This window comes from Nicotiana sylvestris, chromosome 9 (assembly GCF_000393655.2).
Source record: "Nicotiana sylvestris chromosome 9, ASM39365v2, whole genome shotgun sequence".
NCBI lineage: Eukaryota > Viridiplantae > Streptophyta > Magnoliopsida > Solanales > Solanaceae > Nicotiana > Nicotiana sylvestris.
The window spans coordinates 189,990,296-190,006,896 of record NC_091065.1 but is presented as its reverse complement, the minus strand read 5'-3'; the positions used below and the strand labels follow the sequence as shown (position 1 = coordinate 190,006,896).

Sequence of the window (16,601 nt, the reverse complement as noted above, 5' to 3'; positions counted from 1 at the left end):
ATCTTCTTTCTATCTTCTCTCTTCCACTCTTCTCCTCCCAAAACCCCATTATCACACTCCATTGCCATCCACCTTCATCACCCACTTCTACTCAACCACACTAGTAAGTTTTTATTTTTCTCTCTCTATTTAATCTTCTATTTTTGTGTAATCTAGAATACTTTTACTTAGTTTCAACCTAGGTAGGCTTCGTATAATTTTTGTCAATTTTCGCTTTGTTCTTGATTTTCGTTGTTGTATGATAATGTTGTGAACTTGGTTGGTGTTAAGGTGCTTGGGCTTTCATGGTATTTGTGATGTTTTGGTCTAAAAATCTAATCTTTTGGGAATAGTTGTTGTTAGGCACCATGTGGGCCACAATTTTGGAGTTGTTGTGATATTGCGGGGCGGGTTCTACCCACCCCTAATTGTGGAGTGTTATACTCGATGATAGGGGGTGTTGTTTATGTTTGGAAAGATATGTACAAGAGTAAGTGTGGGGTGGTGTTGGCAGAATGTGGTAAGTAGTTCTGTTGTGAGTCCCCTATGGAGGTTATGACCTTCACCACCCCACTTGTGCGGCTAGTTGTCATGAAGAATTATATGGGGGCATTGTTTTGGTGCCATACGGTGGCGATGTCTGCGTACCCATCTGACTGGCACTAATTAGGATGAAGTTGATTTTTTTTCAAACTCCCTGCAGGTACTATGGCACGTAAAAGGCAAAGGAGAGGGACAAGCACATCCCTCCAGCCGACATTTGACGAGTCCCGGTTTGAATCGGAACGAGCTGAGGACGATTTTAATGCGACATCGCCACGGTGTCTACCGCGGTTCTACCGCGGTAGCGGTGGAAACGCGATAGACCAAGTTCAAAGGGTCGTACTTACCGCGGTTCTACCGCGACCACGGTGGAAACGCGATGACCTGGGTTCAGAGAGGGGTCAGTACCGCGGTTTGACCGCGGTCGCGGTGGAACTGCGGTCTGACCGCGTCTCTGATTCTGACATTTTTTTTTATGTTATACTTACAATAATTCGTGAGTTGCCTCCCACGGAGCTCCTGATTTAACGTCGCGGCACGACGCAGGATGAGCGCATTTAAGGCTCGCTTGACCTCTGTGGTTCAGTCAGGTGTAGTTCAGACCCTTCCTTAAGCTCGCTCATACCCACATACAACTTCAATCTCTGACCATTGACTCTAAATACGAGAGTCATTCTCAGTGGCAACTTCAATCGCTCCTGACGAGAAAATTTTAACTACTCGAAATGGTCCCGACCATCGTGACTTCAGCTTGCCCGGGAACAACCTTAGTCTTGAGTTGTATAGCAATACCATGTCCCCAGGTTTGAAATTTTGTTCAACAATGTTTTGATCGTGTAGTTTCTTCATTCTCTCTTTGTACAGCCTTGTACTCTCAAAAGCAAAATACAAGAATTCCTCGAGCTCATGCAATTCTATGACTCTTGATGTGCCCGTAGCTTCCATATCTAAGTTTAGTTGCTTTAGTGCGCACCATGCTTTATGCTCAAGTTCTACAGGTAGGTGACAGGCCTTCCCAAACACTAACTTGTATGGTGACATACCAATTGGTGTCTTGAAAGTTGTTCTGTAAGCCCAGAGTGCATCATCTAGCTTCCTTGCCCAATCGGTTCTTGTGGCGTTTACAGTTTTCGTTAACACACTCTTGATTTCCCTATTGGATACCTCAACCTGTCCACTAGTCTGCGGGTGGTAAGGAGTAGTTACCTTGTGGCGCGCATCGTATTTCATAAGCATCTTCTCGAAGGCTCTATTGCAGAAGTGAGTGCTTCCGTCGCTAATAATCGCCCGTGGTGTCCCAAAGCGGGTGAATATGTTCTTCTTTAGAAATCCCACCACCACTTTCGCATCATTTGTGGGCAATGCTACAGCTTCCACCCACTTGGACACATAGTCTACAACAACAAGGATGTATTTATTGCCATAGGAGCTGACGAAGGGACCCATGAAATCAATCCCCCAGACTTCGAACACTTCTATCTCCTGAATTGGGTTCATGGGCATTTTGTGGTGCCGGGAAATGTTTCCGGTGCGTTGACATTCATTACAACCCTTCACCCATGAGTGAGCATCTTTAAACACAGTCGGCCAGAAAAATCCGGCTTCTAGCACCTTTGCTGCTGTCCTGATCCCTCCAAAGTGTCCACCATAAGTCGATGCATGACAAGCCTGCAAAATAGAAGATTGTTCTATCTCGGAGACGCATCTCCGGATCATGTTATCCAGGCATATTCTAAAGAGATAGGGCTCATCCCAATAGTACAAGCGGCTTTCACGAAAAAATTGTTTCCTCTGGACCGATGAAAGGTCGTGAGGGACTATACCACTGGCTAGGTAATTGGCCAAGTCCGCATACCATGGCGCTTCCTGATGAGTGATGGCGAGCAGTTTCTCATCTAGAAAAGTTTCTAGAATTTCCTCAACTTCAATTTCATTTTCAGATCCCTCAAGTCGTGATAGGTGATCAGCGACTTGATTCTCAGTGCCCTTGCGATCACGTATTTCAAGATCAAACTCTTGCAAAAGCAGCACCCAACGAATCAGGCGTGGCTTAGAGTCTTTATTTTCTATTAAGTATCTGAGAGCAGCATGGTCAGTGTATATAATTACCTTTGATCCTATCAGGTAGGACCGGAACTTGTCGAATGCGAACACCATAGCTAGCATCTCCTTTTCAGTCACCGTATAGTTCAACTGGGCTCCACTCAGCATTCTACTAGTATAGTAGATTGGGTGCATCAATTTATCTTTTCGTTGGCCCAGCACTGCCCCCACTGCGTAGTCACTAGCGTCACACATTAGTTCGAACGGTTGCTCCCAGTTGGGGCCAACAATGATGGGTGCTGTGACCAGCCTCTGCTTCAGCTCCTCAAATGATACCCTGCAATCATTAGAAAATACAAACGGGTGATCTTTCTCTAATAACTTACAGAGAGGATTGGCGATTTTGGAGAAGTCTTTTATGAACCGTCGGTAGAAACCGGCATGTCCAAGGAAACTCCTGATTGCTTTGACCGAAGTTGGTGGAGGTATCTTTGCTATTACATCAACCTTTGCTCAATCTACCTCTATTCCCTTGCTTGACACCCGGTTCCCCAAGACTATGCCTTTTGTACCATGAAATGACACTTTTCCCAATTCAGCACCAGGTTAGTCTCGATACACCTTTTCAGCACACGCGTCAGATTCACCAGGCACTCATCAAATGAATTCCCCACCACTGAAAAGTCATCCATGAACACCTCCATTATATCCTCAACCATGTCAGTGAATATGGCCATCATACACCGTTGGAATGTGGCGGGTGCATTGCATAGGCCAAAGGGCATCCTCCTAAAGGCATAGATGCCATAAGGGCATGTGAAGGAGGTCTTCTCTCGATCCTCAGGTGCAATGGAAATCTGATTGTACCCTGAGTACCCGTCCAGAAAACAAAAGTGTGACCTCCATGCTAATCTATCCAGCATTTGATCAATGAAGGGAAGTGGGAAGTGGTCTTTTCGGGTGGCTAGATTCAACTTTCGATAATCTATGCAAATTCTCCAGCCTGTGACGGTTCTCGTTGAGATTAGTTCATTGTTGTCATTCTTCACAACCGTCATGCCACCCTTCTTAGGCACACATTGAACTGGGCTAACCCAGTTGCTGTCAGAGATTGGGAAAATAATTCCCGCATCTCGCCACTTTATCACTTCACCTCCTTCATATTCGGGTTCAGCCTCCTCTGATGTTCCCTGGAAGGTTTGTGCCCCTCTTCCAGCAGAATCTTATGCATGCAGTACGCGAGGCTGATCCCCTTGATGTCTGCCATGGTCCACCCAATGGCAGTTTTGCACTCCTTCAATACCTGTAGAAGCTGTTGGACCTGCACATCTAACAAACCAGATGAGATAATAACAGGTAGAGTGGAGTTAGGTCCTAGAAATTCATACCTAAGGTGGCCTGGCAATGGCTTTAGTTCCAGCTTCGGTGGTTCTTCAATGGATGGCTTAGCTGGAGGAGTCTCCCTCTTTTCTAAGTGTAGGGGCTCAAACTCTAGATTTCTTTCCCAAAACCCTCTACCTTCTAATGTCAACACTCATTCTGCCAAGTCCCCACCGTTCACTTCCTCCAAATTCGTCAAACATGCAGCGAGGGGATCCTCAATCATCAACACTTCATCATCAGACTGAACAATTACATCCACGGCATCAATAAGAGAGCAACTTGCTAACTCACATGGGAGCCTCATAGATTTCTGCACATTGAATATAATCTCTTCGTCATTGAGCCTCATCTTAAGCTCTCCGTTCTCACAATCAATAAGAGCTCTCCCTGTGGCTAAGAATGGTCTTTGTAAGCACGTGATTTTTGACCCTCCCCGGGAATTTTTACATTCTTAGCTTAAATATTTAATTTAGGACTAATATAGCTATTTTGACTATTTTTACTTTATTTTTCTCGCAAAAGAAAAAATTACAAAAAATATATATATAAATTTTAGTTTATGTATCCCTCATAAACTTGAAAAAATCAAAAAATTGCACTTTATTTTTGTACTTTATATAATTTCGAAAATTACAAAAAAAATATAATTCTATTAAGGTTTTGTAGTCATTTTAATTTGGAAAAAATGCAAAAATATTACTTTATATTTTATCTTTATATAAAAACGAAAATTACAAAAAAATAGTTTTATTAATATTTTGTAGCTATTTTAAATCTTGAAAAATATTTAAAAAAGATATAGTTTTGTTTAAATACTAGTCTTATTTTTGGTAGTTATTTTGCTTACATAGGACTAGTTAAGCAACGTGTTCCTATTTCTCGGGTCCGGGCAAAAGAATAATATTCGGGTTCAAACTACCCGGTTTTAGGCCTAATTTCGGACCTAACCCATAATAAACCGTGTCCAGGACACATGGGGAACCCCACCACGCGTGAGGGACACAAACCTTGAACCCCACCACGCGTGGGCTCATTTTTTGGGGCAAACCCATTATAATACACGGATGAAACATTTGGAAAAGGAGGACTTTGGAAAATTTTGAAGGGAACTACTGTTCATCTTTCTTCTTCATAAAGAAGAAATAAAGAAAAACCTACGGGAAAGAAAACGAACAAACGACCCTAGCGACCAACAACTCCCTCTCCATCCCGTCACCTTCCCCGGCACCCCCACTGTCGAAACCCACCATTCCTTACGTCCCGTCCAGCTAACCCCTCTCCGTCTCGCCACCTCCGTCAACAACCAAACAGGCCCGTCGACCACTGTCCAAACGAACGCCGGAAAACACGACCATTCTGTCTCCTCCCCGCTCCGTCAAACCAGTCCGGCGTTTCCTCCATTAAACCCGGCGTACACTGCTCGTCATCTTCCTCCCCCTTTTGCTCCTAACGAAAACCCTACTGTAAAATAAAACCACCACCAAACAGACCCTTTTCCCCACCAAAACCACCTCCGACCAGCTCCCTCTCCGTCCCCCAACCACCATCGTCAACCTACCATCCCTCACGAACCAGCAGCAACGTCGTCGACCCCACGTCCAAGCACCATAATCATCGTCATCACCTTCCTTATCTCCAGACCTCCATAACCCTCGAACCCTACTGTCCCTCACCAGCGAGCAGCGCTACTGCTGCTGCTGCATTGCGTTGTCCAACCTCAATCCAAGCAGCTGCTCCTTCCTGCATTGCACTACTGCTGCTGCTGTGAGCAGCCTCAATCAACCACTGCCCGGACGACCCCCATAGTCTCCACCTTCCTCACATCCAAACGACCCCTTTCGTTGCATTCTCTCGAACCAACCTGCTGCATCGAGAAAATCCAGCAGCAGCCAACATCTTGTGCGTTGACAGTTTTGGCCAAGCTTTCAGTCTCCATCGAGGTCGTTGTCGTTCGTCGAGGTCTGGTACGTCGAGGTTGTTCCGAGGTTTCGTCGTTGTCCCTCGATTCAGTGAGGTCCGACTTGAGTTCCGTCGGAGTCGTGTTTGTCGTTCTGAGTTTGTCGAGGTGCAAAGGTCAGTAAACCTCGATGTATTAGATAAATAAACTTTACGTTGAATGTTCGAGATGCAATATAAAAATTGGTATGGAAATTTTCTGCCTATGTTTCATTGTCTGCATTTTGGTTCATTTTCATGTTATGTTATTCTTGTTTATTTGATGTCATTTAATTAAGTTGGACTAGTCGTTCTATGACACAAGTTTGACGTTAATCTGTTCGTCCTTTCCTTTGGTTAGGTCATTCGGAAAAAATAGTATTAGTGCATGCTGTTACTACTCCCGAAACACTCATTCACTAAACTCCTTTTATTAAACTTCTAACAAGTCATGGGATTTTAGTTGTAAAGAGACCGTAAGTTTTAGTATTGTTAAAGACGTAAAAATGGCATCCTTTTAAAAATATAAAAAAAAATAATAATAAAGAATAAAATGAGACGAGCCTCGCCGAATAAAAGGGACAAAATTGCGGGGCCCTCACAAAATATATGTATTAAATACTTAGATTTCGGGATGGGCCGTTTAACAAATTTCACGGCCCTCCCCAAAAATAATAATGCGTTGGTTGCTTTAGGCGCGTCTTAATAATGTATCTCCCTAAACTCGGGTGCACATTTATGTGACCCAAATCCAAATCTCAACGAAATCGAAATATGTCTCTAATCACGGGTGCATTGATTGTGACGTGGTTTGAGATGCATTTCCATGACGTTGCAAATTCCTTTAAATAAATAGAATGAGACGAGCCTCGACAAACAAAAATGCAAATTGCGGGGCCCTCAGTAAATACTTGTTTAAAATTACTTAGAATTCAGGAGGGTCGTTTAGCGAATTTCACGGCCTCCGCAAAATAATGACGCGATAGTCTCTTTAGGCGCGTGTTTAATAATTTACTTTCTTAAAACTTGGGGTGTGCATTTCATGCGACCCAAATCCAAATCCCAAAACGTCAAATAAAATATGTTCCGGATTGCGGGTGCATTTCATGTGACGCAGTCCAAAGACATGTTTTAAGCGATGTTCACATTCCTTAAAATAAATGATAAAAGCGGTTAAAAGTTAAATTTTGCACATAAGTTCACACTTGTATAAAATCAGATAATCAAGCCGAATATAACAGTTGAGCGACCGTGCTAGGACCACGGAACTCGGGAATGCCTAACACCTTCTCCCGGGTTAACAGAATTCCTTATCCGGATTTCTGGTACGCAGACTATAATATAGAGTCATTCTTTTCCTCGATTTGGGATTAAAATTGGTGACTTGGGACACCCTAAATCTCCCAAGTGGCGACTCTGAAATAAACAAATAAATCCCGTTTCGATTGTCCTTTAATTGGAAAAAACTCCCTTGCGCCCCCGCGGGTGCGGAAAAAGGAGGTGTGACAGTCTTCCTAAGATGATAGGAATTTATTCATCTACTTTTCAATCCAATATCACAAAGTCAGCGGGAAACACGAACTTCCCCACCTAAATAAGTACATCATCAAGGATCCCAAATGGACGCTTCACAGTCTTGTCAGCCAGTTGCAACAGCATAGAGGTGGGTCTAGCTCTCCCAATGTTTAACCTCTTATAAATGACCAGGGGCATAAGATTAATGTTGGCCCCTAAATCACAGAGTGCTTTCGCAAAAGCAAAGTTTCCAATAGTACATGGAATAGTAAAACTCCCGGGATCTGAGAGCTTTTCAGCAACAGGCCTAGTTATCACTGCACTGCACGTCTGAGTAAGTGTCACCGTAGCCAAGTCTTGGAAGTCAAATTTCCGGGACATTAAGTCTTTCATCATTTTTGCGTATCCAGGCATCTCCTTTAAAGCTTCGGTCAATGGAATATTTACCTGAATTTGCTTGAGCATCTCAAAGAACTTTTTATATTGCTCCTCCTTTTGGTGTTTAGCCAACCTCTGTGGAAATGGTGCAAGAGGTCTTTTCTTCCCAATCACTTGGGACTTTTCTTTCTCAGCTACTATCTCTACTACTGGCTCTTCAACTGCTTCAGCAACTTTCTCGGTCTCCTGCTGAGTATTCTTTTCTTCCTGAGCAGGCTGGACTGTCACATCTGTCAGCCTTATGGATTCATCCAACTCAATGGGTACTTGAATAAGTGTCTCAGCCTGTATATTGTCATGAACTCTCTCCTGCTCTTCATCGAGATCCTTGTCATTACGGAGACTCACCGCCATCAGCTGCTTCGGGCCCTGATCTTTAGGATTGATTTGGGTATCTGCAGGTAGCGTTCCTTGAGGACGATTATTCAGAGACATTGAAATTTGGCCCACCTGCACTTCAATATTTTTGATAGCTACGTCATGTGCATCTACTCTCTCATTTATCTTCGCAGTGGACCCAATAACCTGCTGCATCATTGCTTCCAGTCTCGTAAACCCATCGTCCTGTCTTCCACCATGCTGCTGCTGAGGCGGGTGGTACCCCTGCTGCTGATTGTTGTACCCCTGGGATCTAGGATACAGAGCCATGTTGTTGGGGGGTCTCATACCTCCCATGTTTCCGGCGTTATATTGTGGCGAAGGTGGTCTGTACTGTTGTTGAGTTTGTTGACCCCGGTTCTGATTTCCCTGTCTCTGACCCCCATAGTTAGCTACATAGTTCATATCTTCAGGGTGCTGATGATGATGATCAAGCTCTGTATTCCAAGGATTACCAACTAGTTGACTAATGCAAGATGTGCACAAGCCCCCATTGGTAGTGTCTACTATGTGTACCTGCTGCTTCTGTCCTGATTCCTCCACCTTTTTGGTGAGGATGCTCATTTGTGTCAGGAGGGTCGCCATATTTTCAGCCATAGTGTTTGAGGGATCAATGGGCACTGAGTGTACTACTGGAGTGATGGGTGCATTCCTGGATGTCCATCCCGAATTCTGTGCCATTTTATCAAGTAAACTCTGACCTTCTCTCCATGTCTTGCTCAAGAATGCCCCACCAGCTGAAACATCCATAATATTCTTCAACCCATCCGACAGTCCAACATAAAATCGTTGTCCCAACATCTGTTCTGGAATACCATGATGTGGACACATAACCAACATTCCTTTGAACCTGCTCCATGTTTCATGCAGTGTCTCCATTGGTTTCTGCTTGAAGCTCACGATCTCATCAATTTGTTGGGCAGTTTTGTTGGGTGGATGAAACTTGTTATGAAACTGCTTGACTAACTCATCCCACGTTGCTATAGAATTTATGGGGAGTGAGTTTAGCCAAACCTGTGCAGCTCCTGTCACCGAGAATGGGAACAATAATAACCTGATAGCCTCTGGAGTGACATTGGGTTGCCTTTGGGTCTTGCAGATCGACATGAAGTTCTTCAAGTGTTGCTGAGGATCTTCAAGTTGTGTCCCAGAAAAGAGTCCCTTGTTTTGCAATAAGTGCAGCATATTATTTGTGATCTGGAACGACTCAGCTTGTATTGCAGGCACAACTATGGCAGTAGCTAAATTGTCAGTTGTGGGTTGTGCCCAGTCATACAGTGCACCCTCGGGCACCAGAGGTGCTGCGTCTCTGACATTCAAGTTGACTTGCTCATGCCTGCCATTTCTGTTAGGGTCGATTGTGTCTCTCATGTCAGTTTCAAATTTGTCTGTTTGTTGAGGTGGTTGAAGTCTTCTGTTGGCACGGTTAAATGCCCTGAATATTTTCTCAGGGTCTGTGAGTCCTTCAAGTAGTTCTCCAGTCCTCGTAGAGTTTCTAGGCATACACCTGTGCAACCAAGTCAACAACCGTCAAAAATTTCAATCAAAAATTGGGTGTAGAGAAACTGCCTACGCGAAGAATTTTTGTATTTCTAGCAATGGTAATTGATAATTCCGTTAATTCCCCGGCAACGGCGCTAAAATTTGATCACGCCCAACTATGCCTTATAAAAAGGACAATGCGGACGTTGCAAATATAACCTGAGTATTCTGCCCTGAGTCAAATCCACAGAGAATTAACCTATCAATCACTATCTTTAGAACTACTAAACTCTTGAGAACCAATTTCCCCAAAATGTTTGAATCACAGTTGATGGTGTCTTCAATAACTAAAATTGCACGTAAATAAACAGCTGTAAACAAAGGATGCTAAGGTTGTAAACAATGGTGAGAAAAAGTTAAGGTAAAAATTTCCCCTATTGATGGAATCCCTTCTGTTTATGCGTCATACAAATTTACCAACACACCTCTATCAATCATGAACACTTTTCTTACCGTAAATCTCTCCCGAGTAATCACAGTAATATACTATTGCACTCTCCCGAGATACACTAGCTAGCTTTAATTAACACAGTTCACTTAAGATTGCACCCAAGGCTTCGTTATCCCTAATCCCGCCTTTAAACCCGCAGTTATAGATCCCTCTTATACTTTGGGAGTGGTATTGCTCAACAATAACCTAAATATGCACTCTCTCCCGAGTTATGCACACTAAATAGGCACAGCTAATTGAGGATCTTGTCAATTAACTACAGCAAGAACATAGTTGAATAAATAAAGATTGAAACTAGCAATTTGTATTCATATAAACCAGAAGTTCATCCCCCAATAGGTTCCATCAAAACCTTAGACAAGGGATTTAGCTACTCATAACTATGGGTAAACAAGATAAGATAATATTCATCATCAAAAACTAGCAATAAAAATCAAAGAAAATAAGAAAGATATTTTGGGTGATCTCTCACAATTGTTTTTCTTGCCAAGATACTCTAAAATTCAATACATGCCTCTCTTGGGTGAAGTCTAGTGTTTAAAATAGGGTTTTGGGCTGAAAATCCCGTGTTTTGCACTTTATTCCCTGAACTTCCCGCCTCCTGCCGCGGTTCTGCCGCGGTCGCGGTAGAACCGCGGCCAAACATGGCCTCTGATCTTCCTTCTATCCGCGAACATCCTTCACCGCGGTCGCGGTGGAACCGCGGTAGACTCAGTTTTCTGATTCTTCAGCCTGTTTTGCGTGGTTCACTTGGGATATTTCATGGTTGGCCTTTCTTTCTTCATTTTCTTCACTCCAAAAGTGCTCCCTAGCCTTCCTTAGTCATATATAACCTGCAAATCATTAAAAGCACTAATAAGAGCATTTTGTTATCACTTTTATTATCAAAACTATGCAAGAAGGCGGTTATTTAGGGTCTGAATAAAGTTAAATTCACCTATTATCAACCCCTTTGAACGTGGGAGAGAAACTTTTGGAGTTTCCCTTAAGAGTTTTGGGTGATTTCATCATAGTTTGCTCAATCTTTCTCTGCTCTCTTAGCTAATATGTTTAGATTATCATTTATCTTTGTATTTTCTTTCTTTATTATGTCCAGCTAAGCTCGTTAAGCTAGGATTGTGAACCCTAAGTGTGGTTATATTTTTGGGTTATTAATATTAGTTCTATATTCGATTAAGTTTTGTGTTATCTAATTATTCCATACTTTATTGATTGATTTTGTGGTTTCAATCACTAAATTCATGCTTATTTTGCTTGTTCTAACTTGGAAGAGTGGAACTTAGCTTAGATATAAGGTAATTAACAATGAATTAAGTGGGTTAATCACTTGATTAATGAAATCTAACTAGGAATAGTGTGATTTCTACTTCGGCTAATCAATTGCTCATTATTGAACCTTAGTTGTCTTGAAGATATATTAAGTTGGTAGAATAGAAATTGAGGCCATAATACATACTTAATTAACTAGAGTTGAACATTTGTATACCCAAAAGCATAACCTACATGAAGGGAACCAATCCTAGAGCCTTTCTCTTATTTGTTACAGCTACATCTTTACTCGCACTCCAAGTGTTCGATAAAATTCCTAGACTAGCTTTTATAGTAATTCTAGAAGTAACTTTAGAAGTAATGAATAACCAATGTTTGTTTGAAGATTACATTAAGAATCACCAAGTTTACACATATTTGAACACTTTCATATACCTACTCCTTGTGGGATTCGACCCTAATCTTGTTGGGTTTATTATTACTAACGATCGTGCTATGCTTCCTTCGGAGATGTAGGATTGGACGTATGAAGTGCTATAACTCAAATGATTATAATGAGGCAATTATTGACATTTATATACATACTATACGAAACAACATCATGCATGTGCAAATTATGATAGTAATTGTTTTTTGATTTTTCTATTTTTTTCCCTTCAATTTCATGTCTTAAAGTACAGAATTATGTTACAATTGTACACTAGTTTCTTCATTTTAAGGCTCTAAACAAACCTACAAAAGTGTGTTTTAGTCTTCATTTTAGTATTACAGTTGATGTTATGTTAAAGAAAGAATTATATGAGTGTCAATTTTGCATCCCTAAGAATCATATATGTATACAATCAAACCTCTCTATAACAGCCTCGTTTGTTCCGATATTTTCTGGCTGCTATAGTGAAGTGTTATTATAGAGAACATATATTATAACGTAATATTAAAATCGGTTCCGAAAAAACTTGGCTTTTATAGTAAATGATTGTTATATAGGAATGTTGTTATAGAAATGTCTGACTATATTTAAATTTATCATAGTTAAATTTTATCTAAAAGTATAAACTATACTTTAATTTATATCAGTCTTCTAACTAAGCTGGACAAATCTTCCTAAAGTAAGATCCAAATAGATTTTGAGAATCTTATCCAAATTCTTGCCAGGTAATCTCCTAAGATATTTTTTTTTTAAAAAAATTAAATTTTTTTTTTGGCCTTAAACACAAACTATATATATCTTTTTGAATTTGGAATATTTCATTACCACCTCACAATATTCACGCAACTTCACTATTAATTAGTTTGAGCAACAAAATATATCTCTAAGAAAAAGTTTCAACCAAAAACACTATATAGATATAAAGTTTTAGCAGTAAAAGCAGCTTCATCACCTATCTCTTTGAATATTGCATGGTGATTTGATAGAATAATCGAATTTCAATATAAAGACAAATGAAAACGTAACATTCATTCTACATTCTTACTAGTCACTATCTTATGTGCTCAATATAAATAGAGATTGATATGTCCAAACAATGTCAATTCACCATCCAAATTTGAAACCTCAAACTTAATTTTTTTTTTCTTTTTCATTAAATCCATCCACCCAGACTTTCATCTTTTTCGCGTTTTTTTAGAACTCGATAATTAATATGGAGGGTAGTAGTTCTAAGGGAAAGAAGGCCATGCAAGAAAAGGAAAGTGGAAACAAAGGGAAGGAAGAGATCAAATATCGAGGCGTCCGAAGGCGGCCATGGGGGAAATTCGCGGCGGAGATACGTGATCCGACGAGGCAAAGCGCCCGACAGTGGCTCGGGACGTTTGACACGGCGGAGGACGCGGCGAGGGCGTATGATAAGACGGCATTTAACCTAAGAGGCCATCTTGCTACCTTGAATTTCCCTAATGAGTATTATTCTCAGCTTTCTAATCCTCCTTATCACTATCGTACTACTTCATTTAACATAATTAATCCAATTAGAAGAGGATTAGATAAGGGAAATTCATCAATTGGAATTCAAGATAAAGAAATAATTGAGTTTGAGTATCTTGATGATAGTGTGCTAGAGGAGCTTCTTGGATCAGAAGAGCCAAAATAACGAGAAACTAAGGTTGAGTTGCATTTCCCTTATATATATATAAGTTGCATTTCCATTTTCTAGAAAATGAAAAAAAAAAAAAAAAAAAAAACTTATGTTGGGGGAAGAGGCGGACCCAGGATTTTAACGCGAAGGGGGCATCAGTATTCTACTCAACCAGTGCCCCTTAAAAGCTTTTAGTGTTCAGGGTGTCAAGTGATTTGAATTAATCATTTAAAGGTATATTTATACATATACGCGATCTCTCCGAAGTTTATGAGGTCCTATGACCCTTCAAGTTTATACCTAAGTCCGCCTCTGGTTTGGGGTATAGTTTAAAATAGTCCGTTAAAGATATTTCAGTTTTAATCCTTTAAGTTTGATAAAAGTGAGCACTTTTAGATGTGTAAAATATTTAACAAACTCTGGTTGTTAAATTTATCGATAATTGCAAGAAAGAAAAGGGTTTAACGGGAACTCACATTTGAAGGAGAATTTTTTGCAGTTTCTGCTATTGTTGATCCATTTCTGGCACAGTTTTAATTTTGGTGTTTCTTCGTGAGATTTAATTGGACTTTCCTGACGTTTATACCTTCTCGGTTATTCAGTTCCCATATTCTTTTTGTTATGGAAAATTAAAGAATAAAACATATTTTACGCCTCAATAGGATTAGTAAGATAAGGTCTAGCCCGGTATGAGTTACCTTGGTCCTATACCTTTGGAAATTATCCACACGGCTATGAGATTATATGCCCTCGTGAGACTTTGCAGGCAGCTGCACCATAAATCCTCTACATGAGGCTGTCATAGGCTTTGTGAGGCGCAAAGGAGTGATTATATAGCCAAGGCATATGGGTAACAATACCGGTGCTATTGTCCCCCTTATTGGTACTATTCCTAATTGTTGTATTTTCTTTTCTTTTTATTAATAAAACACTAGCCCTAGGCGCTTGCCTAGCGATTGCGGAAAAAAAAATGTTGATATCACATATATTTGGTGAGAAACCAAAGAAATAAAGTTTAAAACCAAAGAATAAGTTGCACTGTTCTGGTATCTTTCTAGAATGAGAAAATGGTCAAATGCTAGAGTTGATTGGAATATTTATACTTTTCTGTTGACTTATTACTATTAAAAGAAGATGCAGCATTGAACTAATTAGACCAAAAAGAAACCCCAAAAATAAATAACGGAAACGAAACTAACATAAAATAACGAATTTGAAAAAAGGTGTCTCTTCCACAAAAATATTCATTCAATTGAAATTTTTGTTAAGCACTGTTCAACCGCAAATTACATCGAAGTTCTTGACGACGGCACGATGCTTATTTTCTTCGTAACTCTTTACGAGCTAGAAAAAAATATCTTTATATATAATCACAATAATATTTTTCTTCCTTTCCGACGAGGGACAAAGTTGCTTAGCAAAACTTTTGTAAGCTTTTGATTTCCCCCTACATTTTTTTCCTTACATTATATTTTCCATTTACACCTCAACTAAAAATGCAATAGACAATTCAGCTCATTTTCCCGCACAAAGGAGAAAGTTAATTAAAATCCAATAATATATTGTTATTCTTCCGTTGTTCAAGTTCTGATATGTGCATTTCAAAACCTTCCTGTAGGGAAATATCACAAGAAAATAACAACAATACTGCAATAATATTATATGTGAGTGAAAATACACGAATTAGCTTGAGTCATGCTGGATATTGTCCTAAAAAACTATTTCAGTTATGTGAAATATTTCTTCAGGATTAAACAAACCTACCTTTATTTATTTAGAGGATATATGAATCAGAAAAGTTAAATAATACCAGCAAGTTTGGAATAAAGCGGAGGGAAAAAATAATAACAAGAGATGATGATTTGGTCAATAATAGAAAGAATAATTATAGTAATGATTAGCTAAAGAAGAAAATAATGATTAGCTAAGAAAAGTGTAAAAAGATCAATTTTTGTTAATATCTCTTACGGATGAACAAAAAAGCTATTTATAGAGATGTTATGAGTCTTCTTAAATTGCCAAGTGTTTAATTACATGAAAGATGATTGCCACTTGTTTTTGACTTAGTTATTTGGCCACAAATCTTCACGCAAAAGGTCACATACGCAAAAGGTCACATGGTAGATTTGCATAGCCACTTGAAAATAGATAGTACACTTATAAAATAAAAAGACATGTAGCTATTTAAAATTTTAAAAATACTGCCACAATCCCCACATATTTTTAAAATTTATAAGAGAAGGTTAAAGTAATGAAAGAATTGACTTGCTGGATTTGTATGGTCCAAATGTAATGGATTTGGTGTCTTCAAGAATATGAACCAAACTTAGACCAATAAAACTTAACTCACAAAATTACTGGTGAAATATAATATTTCTATGAACCAATAATTCTTATTGTAAGTCAGAGATTTTATCAATCACATTTCGACCCTCACAATTTAGTTGTTCGACGCAATTTTGCGCCACTAGGCCATGCGCGTGCCTGATTATTCATGAAAGCTCTAAAGACTAGGCCAAAATGTCATAGGAGCAGCCCACTCCACTCTCATATAGGTGAATCCATCGAGTGTATACTGCTTTTAAATACACCATCCATAAGAAATATGAATTCGTTAAGAGTTATAACTCAGTCTCTCAATTAGTAGCAGTCAAGCATTCTCTTTTAGTGCTTCAGTGTCAATATTGACTTGTTATTACCCATATGAACCTACTTCATGAGATATCCAATCACATAGGTTGTGTTACCATCTCTATTGACAGCATGTCAGCCTTAACCCCATCTATTTTGAGGTTTGAAGAATTAATTTTCTTCCTACAGATTTAGTCAGAGGATCGGCCAAATTAACTTCTGACTTCACATAATCGATGGAAATTATTCCATCTCTCAGCAACTGCTTTATGACATCATGTCTCAATTTCATGTGTCTATTTTTACAATTATAATATTTATTCTTTGCAATAGTTATTGCCGCTTGACAATCACAATGCATAGACACAAGAGGCAATACGTCATTTATTAATGAATATTAGCTAAGAAGTTTCTTAGCC

At 39.8% G+C, this 16,601-nt stretch overlaps 2 protein-coding genes across 2 annotated transcripts; one reads left to right on the top strand and one right to left on the bottom strand.

Moving 5' to 3' along the window:
- Positions 1 to 7,473: 7,473 nt before the first annotated feature.
- LOC138878747 (uncharacterized) lies at positions 7,474 to 9,717 on the bottom strand. The gene has a single exon (XM_070158439.1). It carries the CDS (start codon positions 9,715 to 9,717, stop codon positions 7,474 to 7,476), a length of 2,244 nt encoding a protein of 747 aa, XP_070014540.1.
- Positions 9,718 to 13,119: 3,402 nt separating this feature from the next.
- LOC104237724 (ethylene-responsive transcription factor ERF098-like) lies at positions 13,120 to 13,566 on the top strand. Its single transcript, XM_009791926.2, has one exon. The coding sequence runs from the start codon at positions 13,120 to 13,122 to the stop codon at positions 13,564 to 13,566; it is 447 nt and encodes a 148-aa protein (XP_009790228.1).
- Positions 13,567 to 16,601: the final 3,035 nt, after the last annotated feature.